At 44.4% G+C, this 20,383-nt stretch overlaps 2 protein-coding genes across 8 annotated transcripts in view; one reads left to right on the top strand and one right to left on the bottom strand.

Moving 5' to 3' along the window:
• CAMK1G (calcium/calmodulin dependent protein kinase IG) overlaps positions 1-11,011 on the top strand; it is a 34,592-nt gene extending 23,581 nt beyond the window's left edge. Inside the window, exons 4-13 of one of the 2 annotated variants that reach the window (XM_043500661.1) lie at positions 972-1,046; positions 2,706-2,844; positions 4,207-4,330; positions 5,500-5,575; positions 6,049-6,161; positions 6,931-7,009; positions 7,400-7,487; positions 8,191-8,606; positions 9,152-9,280; positions 10,427-11,011. In XM_043500661.1, the coding sequence (XP_043356596.1) occupies positions 972-1,046; positions 2,706-2,844; positions 4,207-4,330; positions 5,500-5,575; positions 6,049-6,161; positions 6,931-7,009; positions 7,400-7,487; positions 8,191-8,606; positions 9,152-9,242 (1,201 nt within the window). In that variant the 3' untranslated portion in view covers positions 9,243-9,280; positions 10,427-11,011. Of the gene's footprint in view, positions 1-971; positions 1,047-2,705; positions 2,845-4,206; positions 4,331-5,499; positions 5,576-6,048; positions 6,162-6,930; positions 7,010-7,399; positions 7,488-8,190; positions 8,607-9,151; positions 9,281-10,401 lie in introns of both variants that reach the window. The other variant, XM_038379901.2, reaches the window with a different exon arrangement.
• The window catches only part of LAMB3 (laminin subunit beta 3), a 122,477-nt gene continuing 112,208 nt past the window's right edge, over positions 10,115-20,383 (bottom strand). For all 6 annotated transcript variants that reach the window (XM_043500649.1, XM_043500653.1, XM_038379897.1 and 3 more), the window contains 6 exons: positions 19,398-19,542; positions 16,548-16,755; positions 15,077-15,218; positions 14,460-14,636; positions 13,314-13,467; positions 10,115-11,835 (listed from right to left, as the gene is read on the bottom strand). In XM_043500649.1, the coding sequence (XP_043356584.1) occupies positions 11,702-11,835; positions 13,314-13,467; positions 14,460-14,636; positions 15,077-15,218; positions 16,548-16,755; positions 19,398-19,542 (960 nt within the window). In that variant the 3' untranslated portion in view covers positions 10,115-11,701. The remainder of the gene's footprint in view (positions 11,836-13,313; positions 13,468-14,459; positions 14,637-15,076; positions 15,219-16,547; positions 16,756-19,397; positions 19,543-20,383) is intronic.

Raw genomic sequence — 20,383 nt, 5'->3', positions numbered from 1 at the left:
TTGGTATTTATTTAAAATCTCTGAAAAGGGGAATATTTGTAAAGTTTTTTATTTACACATGCCCCTTGCCAAGCCCAACAGCTTTGCAGTAGAACTGGAAAAAGAAACCAACTAAAACCGAATAGTATAAAGAGTGACAGGAAAATTTTCAACAGTCTAAAAATAACAATATAGAGACTTATCCTTTGCTCAGCAAAGGAGTGTAAAATGCTACCATTTTGTTTTGACAGTATTTGACACCCACTTTGAACTGGTGTAAATGGCAACACACTGCAGGGCAGGAAAGCATCAGTCACAAAGGAGCCTGAGGCCTCTTTGAAACTGCACTAGATCAAAGTTCGTTAACAAATGGTTAATGCATGTCAGCCAGGCCCATGTAGATGGTCTTCAGCAGGCTAGTGCAGGGTCAGTTCACACCCCAGCTTGCCACAAATTAACGTTCATGCAGACAAGCCCTGATTCTCCTCTCACTCCTGCATACATCAGGAATCACTCTTTTGGAAGTTAGTAGAATTTTGCCCAGAGAGAAACTGGTGTGAAATAAGAGGAAGATTAGGTGCATGACTTTCAGCTTGACAATGCATCCTAAATTTTTAAGTACATAGAGTCCTTACAAGAAGGAGGGTGAAAAATTGTTCTCCTTAACCTCTAAAGATAGGGCAAGAAGCAATGGGCTTAAATTGCAGCAAAGGAGGTTTTGGTTGGACATTAGGAAAAGCTTCCTAACTGTCAGGGTGTAGTTAAGCACTGGAACAATTTGCCTAGGGAGGTTGCAGAATCTTTGTTGGAGGTTTTTTAAAGACAGGTTAGACAAATGTAGTAACAAGACCATTCTTGACATAGTCCTACCTATTCTTGACATAGCAGGGAACTGGACTACATGACCTATCGAGGTCCCTTCCAGTCCTACACTTCTATGATTATCCTCATCAAATAGGTTTATAATCCCAATTTGTCTTTGCTGGTTGCAGAATAAAGCATGAAAACATTGTGACTCTGGAAGACATTTACGAAAGTGCAACCCATTTTTACCTGGTCATGCAGCTGTAAGTACCTTTCTATGCAGCAAAGAAACAACCATAACATTTTCCTGGTGCCGAGTGTCCATTTCAGCATCCCCATGCAGGATTCAGGCAATCAAATCTGAAAGTCAAATGCACAAAAATATCCACTCTGACGTGTTCTTCATCAGTGAACTGTGAACAGGGTTTGAGATGCAACTACCCTAGACATTCCTTCATTGTGCATGGGCCACCTTTTATACTGTGTTTCTAAACTTAGATCAGGATCTAACTCATCACAGTTTAGCAAGTCAGGAAAGGGCAAGTTTCTAATTAAAGCTATGCTATGTACTGGAGCCTGTGAAAGGGAAAATGGGCAAATGTGTCATCAGCAAAGAAAGCAGCTAGCTGTAAGGAACAGCTGAAGGTGTCCCTGCTTTGACTAGATTAAGTGTGGATTCCTCTAAGAAGGATTGTTTTACTCAGATTAACTCTCAATAAATCAGGTCATGTGGTGGACAGCTCAGCACACAAGGCTGAAAGTTAGAAGGGAAACCCCTCCGAGCCCTTAGGGTTCAGACAACCAGAAGCAGCATCACAACCCAAGGCAATTTGGATTTAAGAAATTTTCCAGTTGTACTTATTGGCTCCATGGGAATTATGCTAGTGAATTATTTACGGAACATTTCAATCGCTTGTGTCCGATTGAAGAACCCAATTGGTTGCACCAAGGCAATAGGTTTCAGGGCAACCCCAAACCCTGCTAGGTACATGTGTCATGGGGCTGGTACACCCTGTCACCCTTTGGGGGAAGGGGCATTATGGCCCCACAGCTGAGTTTGAATGACCACTCCTAGTCTTGAAGCAGTATGACCTAAAGTTTGGGGATCATCAAGGTGGTCCTCCTACATCGGGCTGTGTGTCCTAATGGCCAAAGTCCATATAGCTGCCTTCTGAGTCTGAGCAGCATGATCTTAGGGCCAGAGTCAATAGGGCTGCCCTCTTTGTCAGGGCTGTGTAGCCTAGCAGCCAGACTGGTTGGAGGGGTGGGCGGCAGCCAAGTAGGAAGACCTGGGCCCTCCCTACTCCACCAGGTCCCAACCCAGGGCCCTGGCAGTGGCGGTGTTGCCCACCACCAGTTCGGCAGGGATCCTGCCAAATCACACTCAGCTAAGCCCCGGTTTTATGACCAATTCCCCTCTGTTTCTCTGAGTCACTTGCTACCTGTTCCTCCATGGCTTGTCTTGGGATTCCAACAGCCTCTCCTCCCCCTGTGGTGTCAGATGTCTGGGGGTCATGGGTCATCATCATCTGGCTTGCCTCCATGCCCTGAGGTGCTGACAGTCCCTCTGCAAGAACCTGCATCACATGTCCTTTCCCTTTGGTGGTCCTCCTGCCTGAGCTGAGTTGCTCCCTTTTATATCCATGTTCCAGCTGGAGCATGCCCAGCAGAGATGAGGGGGTGTGACCTCCTTGGCCCACAGAGTAGGATTAACCCTAGTGAACCAGTCTGGGTCTCGTACACCCTGTCAGTGTTTAGGCATCCATTGGCACTTGAGCAAGGAAAGCCCAGATACGTGATGAGTGTGATCTAGATAAAGATCTAGTTTTCATATCTAGATCAAGGAAAATTTCCTGCTCTTGTCTTTTTTAGTTTTTAATATCCATACTCTTTAGCTGGTAGTGTGTGCTATCTTCCCTCAGGGTGTCTGGCGGGGAGTTGTTTGACCGCATTTTGGAACGAGGAGTTTATACTGAGAAAGATGCGAGTATAGTGATCCAACAGGTCCTGGCAGCAGTGAAATATCTCCATGAGAATGGAATAGTTCATCGAGATTTAAAGGTATGTAGACACAGTGCTCTTTGGAAACAGCATTGCCCTGTGAAATTAACAACATCTGCAATGCAGCACTGCAGAGTTCACTAACACATACAGTGAAATTCTACTATTGCTCACCAGCTTTAAGATCATGCTAATGTCACAATCCCTACCCGTTAGATCATCCCCCCTGCCCCCAGGACTGACCCTCATGCTTTCATTGCCCAAAGCACACAAGGCTCCTATTTAAGGTGCAGAGGCAACTCCATTTGGTGGTAACCGTAGCAGGTTGCACCAAACACACTTATCCATAAAGTTGTGCTCAGAGAGTGTTAACCTGACTCCTGAATTCCAATGCCTGGAATCTGAACCTCACTCTGCAGTCTGTGCAGTGACTTTCTAGAGGTTTTAATGAGTCGTCATGCTGTTCGTCCTGCTGGCCTAGAAGTCAAAGAGCTTCGTGAAGTGGCAAAGTAAACTGTTTACAAACCAATTAACTCCAATGGCTCTCTTGCCATAGGGGCCTCTAAAGAGAGGCCAGTGGCATAATCCATTGTTTATACAAGTGTCCCCTGGCACCAGCAATAGGAACTAAGTCTACAAGCATATGGGTACATAACAGGGTGTCCATACCTGGAGTCATTGCTGGTGAGAATACAGATATGGGCCTGCTCTGACCTAGATTCTTTAGACAATGTCACTTCAGCTCACAATAACAGAAGTTAAGGTTATCTGGTTTTCCCATACAAGGCTGCAGCATCAGCAGCAAAATACCAAACTCCTTTGGATCAAGTGTCAAACCTGGTCCAATATTGAAGTAAAACTATTTGTACTACGGTAGGGTCCAGGGGCCCCACATGCAGTAAGACCACCCCTGCCCCAGGGAATTGACAGTCTAGGTTCTAGAAGGGTGCTTATCTGATGCTCATCTCTGCAGTATCTGAATCCCTTGCTCTCACTGATGGGTTTATCTTCAACAGCCCTGTGCAATAGGGAAATATTATTCACCCTTACAGAAAGGGAAGTGAAGCACAGCGTAGATGAAATGACTTGCCCAGGGTTGCACAGGCTGTGTCTAGGAAGTTAACTAGGGTCTCAAGTCCCAGCCCAGTGCCTTACCCACTAGAGCATCCTTCCTACCTAAAACAAATCCTATAAGAGGAAACCAGTTGATAGAGCAGACAACAGGCATGGTGGGGAGAACCTAGGAATGTATTCACCATGATACTGATGTGTTTTTTAGAGCAAAGTTGCCATTATATCTCTGGCCACCATTTTGATTTGTGCATGAACAGAAGCACAAATGAACCTATCATTTGTTGATTGTAGTTGTTCCTCTTTGATTATTGGTGCAGCATTTAAATTTTAACCATTTCCTACCGACAGCCTGAAAATCTCCTTTACCTGACTCCTGAAGAAAACTCCAAAATCATGATCACAGACTTTGGCTTGTCTAAAATGGAGCAGAATGGCATCATGTCCACCGCTTGTGGGACTCCAGGATATGTTGGTGAGCAAGGGGGAAGGATGGACTTTCTCACTGACCTACATGACACAGGCCCACGTAAGCCTCCCAGGCACTTTCCAGAAGAAAGCAAAGAAATAACATACTTATGCATATTAGTAACATGCTAATACACTGTGTAGGCTGCAGAAAAATCCAACTGGGGACATGGTTTTTAAGGACAGCAAATCTCAGGAGACTTAAGACAAGAAGGTGTGCAATATACACTTTTTAAATTTCAGCCAAATCTTGAAGTTTGGTTTTTTTAATTATAAAAATTATGGGAGTTTTGCTTGAGTAAGGATTTCAGGATTTGGCCTGTAAGTAATAATATTTTTGGGGATTCCCTTGTGTCTGGTTAGCGGAACATGTCTGAAACAGCTTGACCAATGGCTTGAGAGCTCCAGGGTTCTAACCCATCTCCAAATTGACTTGCACAAGGCTAGAGTGCCATCAGTCTGTCTTTACATGTTCCCCATCTGTAAAATGTAACAGTAGGGAGCCCATCCTATGCTCTGGACCCCAACCCATAAATTGAAAATCACAAAAAAGTAAACAAATTAGTATGACTCATCACAAGGTGTGGTAGAGCTAATGTATGTCAGACAGCATTTTGAGGCTATAAAGTTCTGTGTAAGAACAACCAGCTATAAAAGATCAAACTGAGAACCTGGCTCCTTGGAACACACAGGAACTGAGATCCAAAGGTTGGAAGCTTAAGCTAGACAAATTCAGACTAAGGTGCAAATTTTTAACAGTGAGGGTAATAACCATTGAGAATTTACATTTATAGACTTGAAGTGGAGTCTCAATCACTTCACGTCTATAAATCAACACAATGCTTTTCTAAAAAGAAGGGGTCTATAGCTCAACCAGAGGTTATAGGCTTCATTCACACATTAGAGTGAGGTTCTCTGGCCTTTGTTATGCAGGTCACATTAGATTATCATGTTCTTTCTGGTCTTAAAATCTGAGTCCGTCGTCTTGCTGCTGCTTGGGATTTGGTGGGTGGCAAATGCACAGAACTCTGGACACACAACAGTCACTAACTCCCTCTCCAGTCTGAAAGCCTCACAGACCAGGTCGATGAGAAGCCAATTATTGGATGTCCAGTCACTTGCTATCCTGAAATGGTTTATATTGCCTAACTTTGATTTGCTTTTGATTTCCTGTAGCTCCAGAAGTCCTAGCACAGAAACCATATAGCAAAGCTGTAGATTGCTGGTCTATAGGAGTCATTACCTATATCTTGTGAGTATAAGCCAACAGCACCCTTGCTTTTTTTGACAGGTGCTCAAGATTTTTCACTGGTGTGGCCCCTTGTGTGATCCCCACTTGCTTGTGCAAAATGGGTGTGACATGCCACCAGTTTAGGAGTCCTCATTTGTTCACAAGGTGAAAGGCAGTGAAGAGTCAGTGTAATAAAGACTGCAGCCCAATTCACTATAGAGCCCACCCTGTGCTCTATTCCTTCAGTACCATCACTATTATCCTGCATCCCATTAGCTGCACACCAGCTGTGGCTGTCCTGACACTGCTGCACTGAAACTTTTAACCTTTTTTCTGAATTCATACACCAAGACTGCACTGTGTGCTGGGGATACATGCCACCTCCTCCATTCTTCACTTATCCCTGGGATACACACCAGCTAACCCTGGTAGAGTTAAAAAAGCTTGTGTGCATGGAGAGAGGAGCTAATCAACTTCTTCCTGTTCTGCTCCAGGCTGTGTGGATACCCTCCCTTCTATGAAGAGACAGAATCCAAACTGTTTGAAAAGATTAAAGAAGGCTACTATGAGTTTGAGTCTCCATTTTGGGATGCTATCTCTGAGTCGGGTAAATCTCACCCACTGGGCAGCACTTTATTAGCACCCTGTCCCCTCTCAGGCATGCAACATCTGCAATCCAGAACTCTCCAGATCCTGAATGGGCTGAATGCTACAAGGGAGTGCAAGTGAAGGAGAGTTTAGTGAATCACATTTTCCATAGCAAGTTATTTTCTTTGCTTCCTGGTCACGTAAGGGTTTCCATGCATCTTTCTCTGAAGCATCTGGTACAGGCCAGGGTCAGAGATGGGATACTGCACTGAGTAGAGGCCACAGGTCTGATCCACTCTGGCAATCCCTATATTTCAGCAATAAAACTTGACCCACCTTCAGTTAACATGGGCCCCTTAAGCAATGTGTATCTACTGAACACATGTCCATTTTACCTTTAGAAAAGAAAAGGAGTACTTGTGGCACCTTAGAAACTAACAAATTTATTTGAGCATAAGCTTTCGTGAGCTACGGCTCACTTCATCGGATGCATTTTCCATCGAATGCATCCGATGAAGTGAGCCGTAGCTCACGAAAGCTTATGCTCAAATAAATTTGTTAGTCTCTAAGGTGCCACAAGTACTCCTTTTCTTTTTTGCGAATACAGACTAACATGGCTGCTACTCTGAAACCATTTTACCTTTGGGACAGTGTTACAATACTGTGGGTTTCGACATGGAATATTTGATGCTTAAAGCAGCATGTTTTATCTGCCAGTGTTTGCTGTGTCAGCTTTAGGATTACTAAGTATGAAGACATGATTCTATCTCTCTGTTCCCCACAAACAGCCAAGGATTTCATCTGTCACTTACTGGAGAAGGATCCAAATGAGAGGTTCACCTGTGAGAAAGCCCTGAGGCACCCCTGGTGAGCAACGTATCTCTTAACATGTGCATGTGCACCTAACATTGCCGGTCTCCACATTTAGCACTGGAGTGCTATCTGTAGCCTACGGAATGGTGATGTGTTACTATTCTCTAGTATTTTCTTTGCAATCTGACTTGGAATGTTCTCTCTTCCTCCATTTTTTGTGAGGAAAGTGACTATTTGTGCACGGTTCACCTTTAAGATGGAAGGGAAACAATCCCATTGATATTTTCTCAACTCAAGTGTTTGTATTATGTTTTGTTGCTGTTTTTCCCTTTGGGTTTAATTACTCTTGATTGAATGTACAAAGTAGTTAGCTGTCTCCAGAATATGGAATGCCTCTGAAATGCCATCTGCCGACAAGCCTGTTTCTTCTCTCCCCAACTGCAGGATTGATGGAAATACAGCCCTTCACCGGGACATATACCCATCTGTCAGTGCTCAGATCCAGAAAAACTTTGCAAAGAGCAAATGGAGGGTAGGTTGTTTGCCATTGAGCGCTCTAGAACTATTTCCAAAGCAATTCCAGTTGCTGTAATCTAGCCATGAGCACACCTTCAACACCACAAATGGGACCCATTCCCAAAGAAATCAATTTGGCCATTATTTATATTATAGTAGGACCAAGAGGTCTCAGCTAAAATGAGAGCCCCTCCATAGTGCTGAACATGATACAAAAACAATACGACACGGATCTTAAAATCTACACAAAGGGCGGATTAGGAAGGATTAGTCCCATATTACATGGGGGAACTGAGGCACCAAGCAACTGACTTGCCTGTGGAAATTGAACCCAGGTTTCTTGTGTCTTACCCTCACACCTGTCCGTCCTCTCTCAGCTAATCTTGTGAGATTGGCACTGCTTCCTAGTTGCAATGAGGTTGGCAATGCTGCAAGAACAGCCTCTTCCATGGTATTTCAGTTACTATACCTCAAAACTGAACCCTATTTTTGAACAAATCTTGCTGCTCTGACCAGTCTGTAAGTAACATTTAATTCCACAGCTGCCTTATCAAAAAGGGTGGGTGAAATTCTCCCCTGCATTTGCTTATGCCATGGTTGAACATGGCCCATCTTCAGAGCAGCATGGCACTAATTAGTAAATTACTAATCGGGAGATATCCTCCATTCGCTCAGCATCTTGGGAGATGGTCATGGTGGTTTTATGTTCTCTTCCTCAGCAAGCCTTCAATGCTGCAGCTGTTGTGCGCCACATGAAGAAACTCCACATGAACTGCCATGCACCTGCTGACATCAGCCTCCCAGTCATACAAGTGTCAGAAGTATCCAGACTCAACAGCCCTACGGTCACCAGCCAAGAGGTGCCCACTCAAGACAAGAAGCTGCTAATCCCCATGTTAGCATGTCAAATTCCTCCCAGCCAGCTTAACCAAAACACCCAGATGACACTGAGCAACCCCTTAGATCACTTGGTTAATGGGTCACTCCCAGTTGACAAGTGCTTGATCCTGCCGGACAATCCAAGCCCTCCAACTAGAACTTCTTGCAGTTGCAGCTCAGCTTCTGGAGGGCAAGAGAAGGTGAAGACTATCTTCTGTTCAGAGTCAGCACTACTTAAAAAAGCTGCCAAAAACCAGTAAGTAGCCACGTTGTCCATTCTAAATATTGAGCCAGGTTTATCTTCACAGCACAGTCCCTGCAACCAAGTGGTGCTGGGCTTTGTGGAAACATGGCAGATGGATTGCATTCCAAGCACCCGCTGTAGGTGAGAAAGGGGGGGGGGGGGGAAAGGGCAGATGGAATTTTGCCAAGTGGCTTGATAGGTGTGGCCGGCCAAACTCCCTCCCACTCCCTTGGAGGAGAGCCTTGGGCATCAGGTTGAGACACATTGGCCAGGTGACATGGCAGTCATCAATGTACTGATGTACCAGAGGGCTTCAGTTCCCCAGCATCCTCAAACTGGTGCCTGTCCACAATTTGGAAGGGCCTATTTTTTGGTTTTGTTTAGCAGTTGCTAAAAATACTGGTCCTGCTCCTTAGCTGGCATTTATTGCACAGTTACGCCATTTGAGTAGCTGGCCTACTATTTATATTAGAAATAGCTATTTCTGCTCAACTGAAGAATGTACCTAGTTTTTCTCTTCACATTTTGCATTTTTCTCTTTCCACCCCCTCAACCAGTCACTTCAAATCAGAGGTTATCGTACCCATGAAAACCAGTAACAATTCATACCGCGGCACTGGGCAAACTGGTGTGTGTTTGGTCATGTGATTGGCAAGTCATCCATTTGAGCCAACACATCTTTAACGGTAAGTGCACCAAGATCAAAATGATGATTGCTTTAATGTGATGAAGCAAAAAGTCTATGGATTATAGAGTTTTCTGGGTGGAATAAGCTTTTGTTTTGGTTGTAATCAACGCTGAGCAATGTCATGGCAGCAAGAATCTGACAAACTGAAGCATCTTTCAACTTCTGTTCAGACCAGTTCTGTGAATCCAGGGTCCAGATTGGTTTCCATAGGAGTTGCTCACATCCTGTTGCATGAGAATAGGGCCCCTCTGGGCTCTAACCTATAGGAGAGGTAGTACATAGCCCTGCCATTCTGAACTAAAAACAATTGGGAGTTATTAAATCAGAGCAACCACAAACTGGACAATGTCAGTAGTGACCGTAAGATGTTGCCACGTGACTGCTCCATGGTGGCCTATATAAAATGTGATTGAGGGAGTCACAATCCAGCTCGGAGGAGGCAAGTGTCCATATCACACAAACTACTAGCACAGTCAGCACTGACTGGCTCCTTAGGCATTCTCAGCAGACATCAAGGACTGATTGGGCCATGAAACCTGAACTACTTGCCCATCCTTAGCTAGGATTCACTCAAGTCAGGTCTGAAGCGTAGTGGCCCCACAGCCTCAGGAATCCTGCAATGCTATCCAAAGCTCTGCTCTTGATTAGAAAGAGATCACCTACCAGAGGCACAGAAATATCTGTGTAAGCATGGAAGTGGCTTTTTTTGACTGCAGATGAGATGAATTCGTACTACTGTAAGTAAGCACTAATTATTAGGATTAAACATTGCATGAAGGAAAATATTCCCCCCAACAAAGGTGAGGATGTTAGCTCAGTTCTCAACATCTACTTGGGAGGAGAAGTCAGTCTTGCTTTATAGTACAGTTCCAAATTCTCTATAAAAGGTTAATAGATATACAGACATGAGCAATATGTTACCAGTAGCTTTATGCACATCAGCAGAAGGTTATCAACCTGTTGGAGTCTATTCCAATTGATTAATCACTTAGTAATCCTTTAAGCTACAGATTAATGGAACCAAGCTAGCCCTGGTGCTGTAAGTTAAAGGAACATGTGCTACAGGAACTGTCCACTGAAACAATTCTAACAGTGACATTGAACTCTCTCCCATTCCAGAAGGGCTGATTTCTGCACTTCACAGCCAGACAGCACTAGCACGAGGAGAGGATACTGAATCCTGGCAGAAGCAGACAGGGAGCCATTTTCTCTGAGGAGAGCAGCCATGTGTTGGAGAGCTGCACACTTTTTACTCCTAAGTAACCCTTCAAAGCAACAACCTTGAAGAGTATCTGGCTCACGAGAACATGGAGCAGTTGCTTGAGAGAAGGGAGGTGTAAGCACATGAGGCTTCTGCTTGCACCTTCCATCTATATGACACATACAGCATTGCACAAGGCTGTGTCTTGGTTCTTTGTATAGATTGTGTAGTTGTTCAATGTGTAACAAACGTGCTGCACAGTATAATTCTTTTAAAGCAAAGCCAATGGTATTTGTTAAGTCTATACTTCTCCTAGGTTTGCTGCTTACTCCTGAGCTCCAGCATGTTGAAGTCCAATATCAATTGCCTCTCTTGGGTGTGCAGTTTTCCTCAAGCTGAGAAAAGAGAGAACCTGCTACCATCCTCCACCTGTCTGATCAAAGGTGAGGTCTGAATTCCCTGCTTCCACATCTGTAACTGTGTAATAAACCTTAAGCTTAATAAAGCTGACTTTTATTTTGTAAAGTGCCTGGTGGTTAGACAAAGTGCTCTCTTAAACCTCCCACTGCAAATGCAGACTTGTTTCCTACAGTCTTCAGTTTGCAACATATTGTCTATCAGCACCTGCTTATTTTCAAAGTCCAACGGCATGGTATCTAACTCCACCTGAGAGCACTACTGCTCTTACATTTTGTATAAATATGGCTCTGTGTTTGTTCAGTTATCCACTCCTCGGACTGGTCTTATATTTATCTGTGGTCTTAGTTCTGCTCCTCTTATGACTCCCTTAGAAGAACTAAATGCACTATACCAGAAAAGTTATAAACCTCAACTCTGGTCTCTTTTTCATTCAAAAGGTAAAATCCAGGTGCTAAAACAAATATCCCCTGTCACATTAACAAACCTCATGCAGAAATAACTCCTTCCAAAAGGCTTTTTTCATTAGTTACTAACATTAGCTTTATCTTCCCCCTTTCCTAGAGCCCCCCAGGGTTGCTTCAGCCAGGCTATATAACATTCATTCTCTCCAGAGCCATTTGTCCTTTTTGGCGCCATGCTAGCATTTGCTAAAGCTACAGTAGTTCTGTTATCAAAGACACTAAGTGTGAGAACAAGAAAATTCTATGAGAGGGGACTAACTACCCCTGTCAGTGTTTGAACAGAAGGCAGACTCTGCAATTACAGGGCAAGATGGAGTCCCAGCAGCTCATTGATTGATTAGCAACTGGTGTAGTAGGTGATTCTTTCATGGATATGACTGCTGATCTTTTCCACTTGCTCCTCCAGGCCTGCAAGGCTGGCTGACTTGATGATTAATGCATTGTTGCTTTTCTGAATTTCCATTTCTGTACCTGAGGAGAGAGCAAGTTGGGGTTAGGGGAAGATAGTCCAGGAAAATATTATGCCTTAAGGCCTTCATCACCCTTCTGAAAATCTACTCCCTCTCAATTTAAGTCAGGAAAGCAATATCAGAACCCACCAGAACAGCCAAACACACTAGCCCTGCCTAGGACATGTCCAAATCCAGTCAGTAAGTACATCAGAAAGCCACTCCTCTACTGTCCAGGGCACCCCATAAAATCAGTCAATATTTCTTTCCAATAAAACCACTCCAGACAGTGACCATTGAAGTCAATGGAAATTCCATTGCTGACATCAATGGATGAGCAGAAACAAGCCTATACTGTATGCACCTTGTGTTTTAGAGAGGAAATTGCCACTAACCTATATAGCAACATCAAGACTCCTTGCTGAGTTCAGCAATCTACAAACAGCATTAAGTGACTGGCACCACCAAAAAGCAGCAGGATCCAATCAAATCCCTGACACAAAGAAGCACCTTTGATGAATGATGATCACTAGAGCCACTGCTTTATCACTAAAAGCAGTGCCAAAGCTCTGGCCTGATAACTACTTGGGCTCAGTACCATTCTCCAGCTTGAAAGGCTCGAGCCTTCTGCACAGGGCACTTAATCTGCAGTGTGGCTGGTACCCAAAGCACACTGAATGAGGCTCTTAGATATGAGAGCTGGAAATGAATGCATGGTGCATCAGCATATAGGAGAGGAAATAGAGAAGCAGGTTCTTGAAGCTAGTCCATAGGGGGTTGAGTGGCACAGTGGAGTTGGTACATCAGCTTTTTCTCTCCAGCTGCAAGTTCCAATCTCTGCATGGGCCACAAGCGATTTGGTGGAGTCTCAGCCTCAGTTCCCCATGCATGCCTCTCACAAAACACCTACACCACTGGCAAGGAGAGGAAAGGTACTGAAATTACACAGCAGGGCCCAAATTCATCCTGGTGAGGCCAGGGATGAGCATAGCATGAGATTTCTATTACTCAACCCCATAATGTTGCACAGCAACCGGAGCTGAGCAAAGTGCTATGAGGTTTAGTGAAGAGATGTGACAAATGGTGGGCACATTAATCAATCCCTTTGTCATGAAAACCACAAAGCAGAATCCAGTTGTCTGGGTTTCTGTGGCTAACATATTTGTCCTCCAAATTCTTTACTTAGGAGGGTATTTCTTGTATCTACAAGCAGAATCACTCATTCAGGGCTTGGCTAGATTAAGGGAATTTGTACTCACATAATTACATTACATTCCTGGGGCCAAACAGGGTTTCCATAGGAGTGACTCACCCTGCTGGTTTACACCCACACTAGGACTTTAGATCAGGGTAGAGGGAGGAGGATGAGGAACCTAATATAGAAAGGGCTTCAGCCATCTAATTCTTCACCACTTCCTCTCAGTCTTCTGTTTCTCTTCTAGTTCCATTCCCTCACCACTTGGCATTATGCACTGACAAAGCCTGCACAAATTTACTTACTTTCCATCCTGAGCATCATAGCCCAGGTTTCTTCAAAGAGCGCTTTTGCCTCCCTGTCGATACTTTGGATCCTGTTGCCCTGCGCTCCCAGTGTCGAACTCTGTCCCATCCGCTTCTTCAGCTCATCATATTTTTGTTTTAGCCGTTCAAATCCCTGTGGGAAAGCCAATGAGCAGTGCAGTTGAACTCAAGCAAATAAATGAGGTCCAAGTGATGAATGACCTCTAGACACTGCATTGGAGCTTTGTGTTATAAATGGCCATTATTACTATTATAGAGATATTAAAGACCATAATACATTTACATACTGGTTTCCAATGCCTTTATAGAAACCAATAATTCAGCATCATCTGGATTAACATGTGGCGTTCTGGTCACCCCATTTCAAAAAGAATGTTGCAGAATAATCAATAATAAACAATAAATAAACAATAAACAATAATCGAGGGCCTGGAAAACTCTCATATAAAGAAAGGTTGAAAAGATTGGCATTGTTCACTATAGAAAGGAGATGAAGAAGAGGGACAAGATAATAGTATATCAAAATAATGAATAGTTTAGAGTTGAGAGAGAGAGATCAGGAACTTCTGTTCTTCCTGTTTCATAACACAGGAAGAAGGGGACTTTCAAAACTGATAAAAAAAAAATTCCTTCTCATATGTGTAATTAAATTGTGGGACTCATTGCCTCGGGAAGTCATGAGGCCACAAAATTAGCTAGATTCAAAAAGGGATTGGATATTTCTATGGATAAAAAGAAAATGCAGAGTTATAATAGCCAATGCTAACAATTTTTGGCGGGGATTTTAAACCTCATGCTTCAAGGCTGAAGTCAAACTAATTGTTAGACCAGGATAAGACCTGATGTGGGGGCAGATATCCTACTTCTGCTACTGCAGGGTTCTTAGACCTTCCTCTAAGTGACTGGGTGCTGGCAATTGGCAGAGGTGAGATAAGTAGACTAGATGGATCTTAGGTCTGAACCAGTCTGGTAATTCCTATGTTCCTAAAAACAGAGTAATTCACTTTCCATGCAGCATTCAAGTATGTTCTGCACTTATGTGGCTTTGCTCCTGCATGAGAATAAGAAGCTAGTGACAGATTATGGGCAGAGTCATTCCTAGGCTCCTACAAGACCCCCTTGTACCTGCTGAGTGCTCCTTGCTTGCTCACTTGCTTCTTTTGCTCTCTGCTGAGCATCTGTGGCCTGCAAACGATTCTGCTCCGCCCTGTGCCGCAGTTGGCTGATTCTCTCAGTGAAGTTGTCCAGCTGATCAGTAATGTCTCTCATACTCTTCTCTGTTGGACCAAGGACAGCCTGGATCTGAAAGCCAAATGTGTTTGGTATTTTAAAGAAAAGCTCCACCCAGAACATCATTAATGCTGTATCATCCTCACAGGCACTCTTATGATTTATTATTGGTCTGTAATACAGACTCAGTAGTAAGTACAGCCCCCAAACCAGGGTCCCACCGAGGTAGGCTCTGTTCAGCTCAACAGAACAAAGACGGGGTAGGGCACAAGGAGAAAAACAGTCTGACTTTTACAGCAAGCCAATTTTGCTAGGATCCTGCCTCTTTGCCACAATGGTGGGGCATCATTGCACCAGCAGGGTCGGACGAAAAGGGGCGGGGGGCAAGGATGTGATTAGTAACTTACCCTCTGTGGCAAGGCACTTTGCAGGGAGTTCCACAAGAGTTTCAAAGGAGCGGCATGCAGGCCACGCAGCGTTATAATGCTAGGAATGCAGCGCACATCACTCACCTCATCAATGCGGAGTTGGATGAGCTGAAGGGAATAGCTGGAGCCACTGATAGCATCCTGGGCTTCCTGGAGCTCTGTGTTTGCTTGTCTCAAATTCTCCACCACTTCTTCTACGTTGCCCTCTACAGCATTTGCTCGGTTCCTGGGGGAATGCAGTAGGGAAGCATAATTAAATCAAAAATGTATCGTTATCTTTATAATGTAATTATAATGACAACACATGATGAGATATTGCTTTGTGGCTCAAAAGTTAAAAACCGGCAGAGGGGAAATAAGCTGGACAAGTGGAACATCTTGCAAAGAGAAGATGTGAAAAGCTTGTAATAGAAGCCAGAAGTCCTGAAGCCACTGTACTTTAACCACTTGACCATGCTGCCTTCCAAGAAGAGAAGCAGTGCTGTACTTCCTAACACTCGGACGAGGAGGCAGGATGGGAAAAGAAACCAAAGCCTCCGTTAGAAGCACAACTGCGTCTAATATTTGGTAAAGTGAGGAAAGATGAATTATTTAAGGGGGAAGAAAGTGCCCAATTAGCTGCTTAAAGCTTTACATCAGTTACACTGGCTGCCAGTTTGAAGTGAGATTTTTTACTTTCCCCTGGAATGTCTGCATGCAAAGCCAGACTCCCCTAACTCATCACGCTCAGCTGGTGTCAGATACTCTCAATGGGTTTACACTCTTATCGCATTAACCTTCTCTCCAGAATATTGCTACAATGGAATCGTCATAAAATAAACCCATTCCAGCTCTACAAGGGTGCTCTGTTTTGTTTTTTGTTTTGTTTTTAAAGGTACAAGCCTCCCAGCTTTCATCAGGATAGTAAATACGCCATTTAATGCTCGCGTCCTCTCCCTTAGTAACTGTGCGATTATAATGGAGATCCCATTACTGAGTCCCTGGAAATCCCTGTTCAGCTCTATCATCTCTCATGATAGGAGCTCAAAGAAGCAAAAAAAGGTTCCCATTGGTCAGGGAAAGATTCCCCACCCCAGTATCTATAATGAAGGGATGTCAGACTATTGTTATTAGAGGCAGGGTTTATTATTTGCATTGCAATATCAGCTAGAGGCACCAGTCAAGACTGCAGTCCCATGTCTCTAGGTACTGTACAGACACACAAGCTATGGGGCTAGAATCTCAGCTGATATAAACCAGCACATCTCCACTGAAGTCAATGCAGATTTACAGAAGCTAAGGATCTAGCCAGCCGTTAAATGCAATTTGGTTCCAGTAATTCTGGCAGCATTATTCCAACCATGCTGTGTAATGTGACTCGGGCACAATAAAGGTGAAGCTGGGAGTGGGAGTTGCTGGAAGGCCACATGGACAGCGAGCAGCAGGATTGAAATGGGGAGTCTCTCTCTTCTGGAGGGACTTGAGGAATGCAAGTATAGGGCCACTTCCATCCATTTCCAAGGACTCTGGGTCAGATCCAGAGACTCTCATCCCATTAGCTTAAAGCCCAGTTTACCTTGCCTGTTCAGCCTCTTGCTGAAGCCTCTTGGCCTTAGCGATATCACCAGCTGTTTGGGTGAGGATGCTCTCAGGACACTGCAGCTTAGCAGCCAGGGTTCGAATCTCAGTCATTTTCCTCAGAACAGCAGCAGTGTCCGTTGGGAGGTGGAGCGAGAGCACATAGTTGCTGACCTCCTGGATGGTGGCAGGGTCGGTGGCTGGGTCTAGAGAGTTTACAAACAAAAAAAAGTCAGGAAGAGCTACAAGAATAGCATGCAGGCAGGTCTTGGAGCACAGCATGGGGAGCCAGAAATCCAGGGGGTAAGCAATGCAGCAAGTGACTATAAACACCAGGTTCAGGGGTTACGAAGTCCTAGCTCCTCTAGCTCCCGCTACCTCCTCATTCAAAGAGTTGTGTGTGTGTCTGCCAAAATGTGGCCAGATTACCGCTAACTTAGTCCATTAGTGTATCGCCTGTTTTACAGTCCCTCCTAAGGGACCCTAGGCAGTACTTCTGCCAGAGCCACTCACTACGCAGATAAGATGTTCTGTGTGTCCCAGCTGTAAATCAGTCTTTGTGGATCCTACCATGCAGGCAGGGTTTCAACCATGTGACAAAATCCAGGAGGTGATTCTTTGACAACTGAACCCTCTGAGCTCAGGGGATCAGATCAGTTAAGCAGAGAGTCAATGGGCCAGATTCGGTTTTGCACAAGTCAGTGCAGGTTGCTGCACCAGCTAACGCTAGGCATAAACTTGACCCATAGCCTGGAATAAAATAAGAACTGGTTGAGATTTAACTGAGGACACTGCAAAACACTTCAGCCAAGCTTCCAGCCAGAGTACTAAAACAATACCTTTGATTTGACAAAGAAATCTGTGCGGCTAAATGTGGAGCACAGTCTGACACTAGCAACAGACTGAGCAGCACATGTATTCCAGGACAAGCCTTCTCCTAGATCATCACTGAAGGTAACAGATCTGAGAGAGAAGAGCTGTGCACATCCCAAAGGACGTTAGATTAGTGATTAGCTGAGGCTTGGTAATCTCTGTAATACCAGACAGTGCTCAATGACCTGATTTTCTTATTCACCTAATTCTCATAAGGTTGATCCGTTATTAAAATCTGCTTATGAATTATAGGTCATCCCACTGGTTGTGGGGCACAATAAATTCTTTAGCCTGGTTAACAATCTGCACCACAGAAGATTTGCTTGAGTTTATTTCAGGTCAGCAAGTGCTGCTGGAAAGCTGGTCTAGGTCTGAGTGCTGTGCAAAAGCCATCATCATAACTGATGCTAACTGAGGGTCCTCAAAGGCTGTCTTAGCATCGAGGCGAAGAATGTACTCTGCTCTCAGATGCTAGGATAGAGGTGTAATAGCAGTGGAAGGCACGTGACGAAATCTCTCCCTGCTGTCACTGTACTGTACCTACTCTGCAGATGGACTGTCACTCCAGCACTTTTCACCTCTGCTAAATTCAGTTGATTTGTTTTTAAACTGTTTTTTTTTTCCACCCTTGAAAAGGAGAGTGGTTCCTGAACAGCTGCAGGAAGCATGGCCAGATTTCTCATTAAGTTCTACAGTACAGAAGGCCGAGGGCTAGCAACTTCTGCCCTCTCTACAGCCACTTATGGTAACTTCACAGATGGCATTTGGAGGCCATTAAGGCAATGGGCTAAATCTGTTCCTGGTGTAACTCCATGGAGGTCACCAGGGTTACACCACCAATAGTTACTCTAGCTCTGTGTGAATGGCACAATCAAAGCTTGACTCTGAAGATGGTGGTCATGGCCAGACTGTACTTTCACTCCCCAGGGGAGAACTAATTTAAGTTTCAGGTGCTGAAGGCCCAAACCTATCTAGATATAGTCAAATACCAGAGCTGACGACATTCAACTTATATCAAAGTTAGTCCATTTTTGAATGCAAGTCTGCTGTCCGGGGCTCATGGTGCATTAGTGACATTTACACTCTTAGGCAAAGCAAAAGCAGCACTCCCTTTAAAAATGGTTGTATTAGTTTAACGGTGTTAGACTAAGAATATTAACCACATCTGATTCCCCAGACAGTGCAGTGTGAACTGATGCAAGGATGATATTGGGAATTGCAAGATATTAGAACTAAGAGAACTGTCCACAAAAAGGCCCAACGCCAATCAGAACTTGCTTGTTCTCAGATCTCATTGAAACTCTGACTGCAATTCAAATATTTGCAAACCTTTTGAAAGCTCCTGGGCCTTTTTTCCAGCAAATCTGATGCCAATTTATTTTTTCCTTGCAATACGAATTAGGTGAAACTGAGAACTTTTCACTGAGTTTTGGGCTTCCTTTGAGCTCTAAGTACAAAGCAAACCTTGGAGGCGTTCAACGTACATGGATCAAAACCAAAGCAAATATTTGTACCATGAGACAAACCCCTGGGTTTCACACTGCTGTGGTTATTATTATCCGGGCTCTTCAGAAAACACATCTAGGGAGCTAGAGCTGATAGGGATCCCAATGGCCTAGTGATTATATAACTCTTCTGCCAGGATTCCCTTTCTCAATGCAACCAAGAATTCCTCTCGTGAGATTTAAAGATTAAGCAGAGAATACAAGCCCAGATCTTCAAAGGCTTCTTTAACTGTACTCAGAACTGGCACATCCAGTGTAACTAGCCAACAAACCCTTGTCCAGGTGAACAGGTGTAAGTCAGGTTGGGGAAGTGATTCCCTGGCCTGTTTTCACCTCTCCCTGTTCTTGTGGCTAAGGTTTTCCATCCACAAAGGGACAAGCATGGGCATGCTGTAGGCTTAGTTAAGGAGTCCCTTAGAGGTTTGCCCTCAGTGTCCTGCCCTCACATGCATGGAGACTGATGGATTTACCTGACAGGAAGTTGCGGACTTGCTGGATGAATTGCTGGATGCGTCGGACGTCTCCTTCTATCTGGGTCCTGGTTACACTCACTTGGTCCCCGAGACGTCGTGCATTGCTTTGGATTTGGTTTGCAACTGTTTCTGCTGCCCTGATCTGCCAACAACAGTGCCCCCAGTAAAGTCAGGTTCTACTTGGCACAAGACAGCCTAGAAACCTCACCAGCCCTGTCCGGGCTCTGCCACAAACTCCCTGGGTGACGTTGGGCAAGTCACTCCGCCGCTCTCTGTCTTGGTTGCCCCATTGTCAATGGATTGGAGGAAAGGCTTGAGGGATAAAGATTTAAGATAGGATTTTCAAAACGGACTTTCAATGGGACTTGGGCTTCTAAGTCACTAGTCTCCTTGGAAAATTCTGCCCTTAGCATGTGCAAAGTGCTCTGAGATACTCAAATGAAAGTCTATAGGAAGGGACTAACGTGGCTAACCTGTACATGCTGGGTCTTAACTAATGATGGTGCAGAGAGACTGGAGCATCAGAGCAGCATCAAAAGACTTGAGAAGTTTAAGCTTTCTAAACCCGCTCTCCATCTTGCATTGCTGCCCTGGAAATTCAGTGAGAACAAGCTCCCTGGTGACCTTCCCTGAATGCTGGAAACACCTGGAGAAGAGCTGTTCCCTGGGTATTTCAGACCTTTGGCTTCCACTCTCAGAGGGAGCCAGGACATGCGGAGTCAGCACAAAAAATGACCACTTTTTTAAAGAAGTTCTACTAACATTTCCAAGCCACCCAAAAAATTCAGTTTTGGGTGAAGTTTGAGGTGAATTATTTGAGCCCTGTCTGGGTAAATATGCCTGCCATCCCCCTCTCTGCTTAATGAAGGTGACATCTCCATTGCAGTATATCATGGGAGCAGGTGAACACACAGCGTGTATGCTAATCAGCCCCTCCTTGCCGTTACCCATGGAAGCAGACACCCCTGAGCTCCTCATTCCCT

This window comes from Dermochelys coriacea, chromosome 21 (assembly GCF_009764565.3).
Source record: "Dermochelys coriacea isolate rDerCor1 chromosome 21, rDerCor1.pri.v4, whole genome shotgun sequence".
Lineage (NCBI taxonomy): Eukaryota > Metazoa > Chordata > Testudines > Dermochelyidae > Dermochelys > Dermochelys coriacea.
The sequence above is the reverse complement of the archived record's forward strand: the minus strand, read 5'-3'. Positions and strand labels throughout refer to the sequence as shown.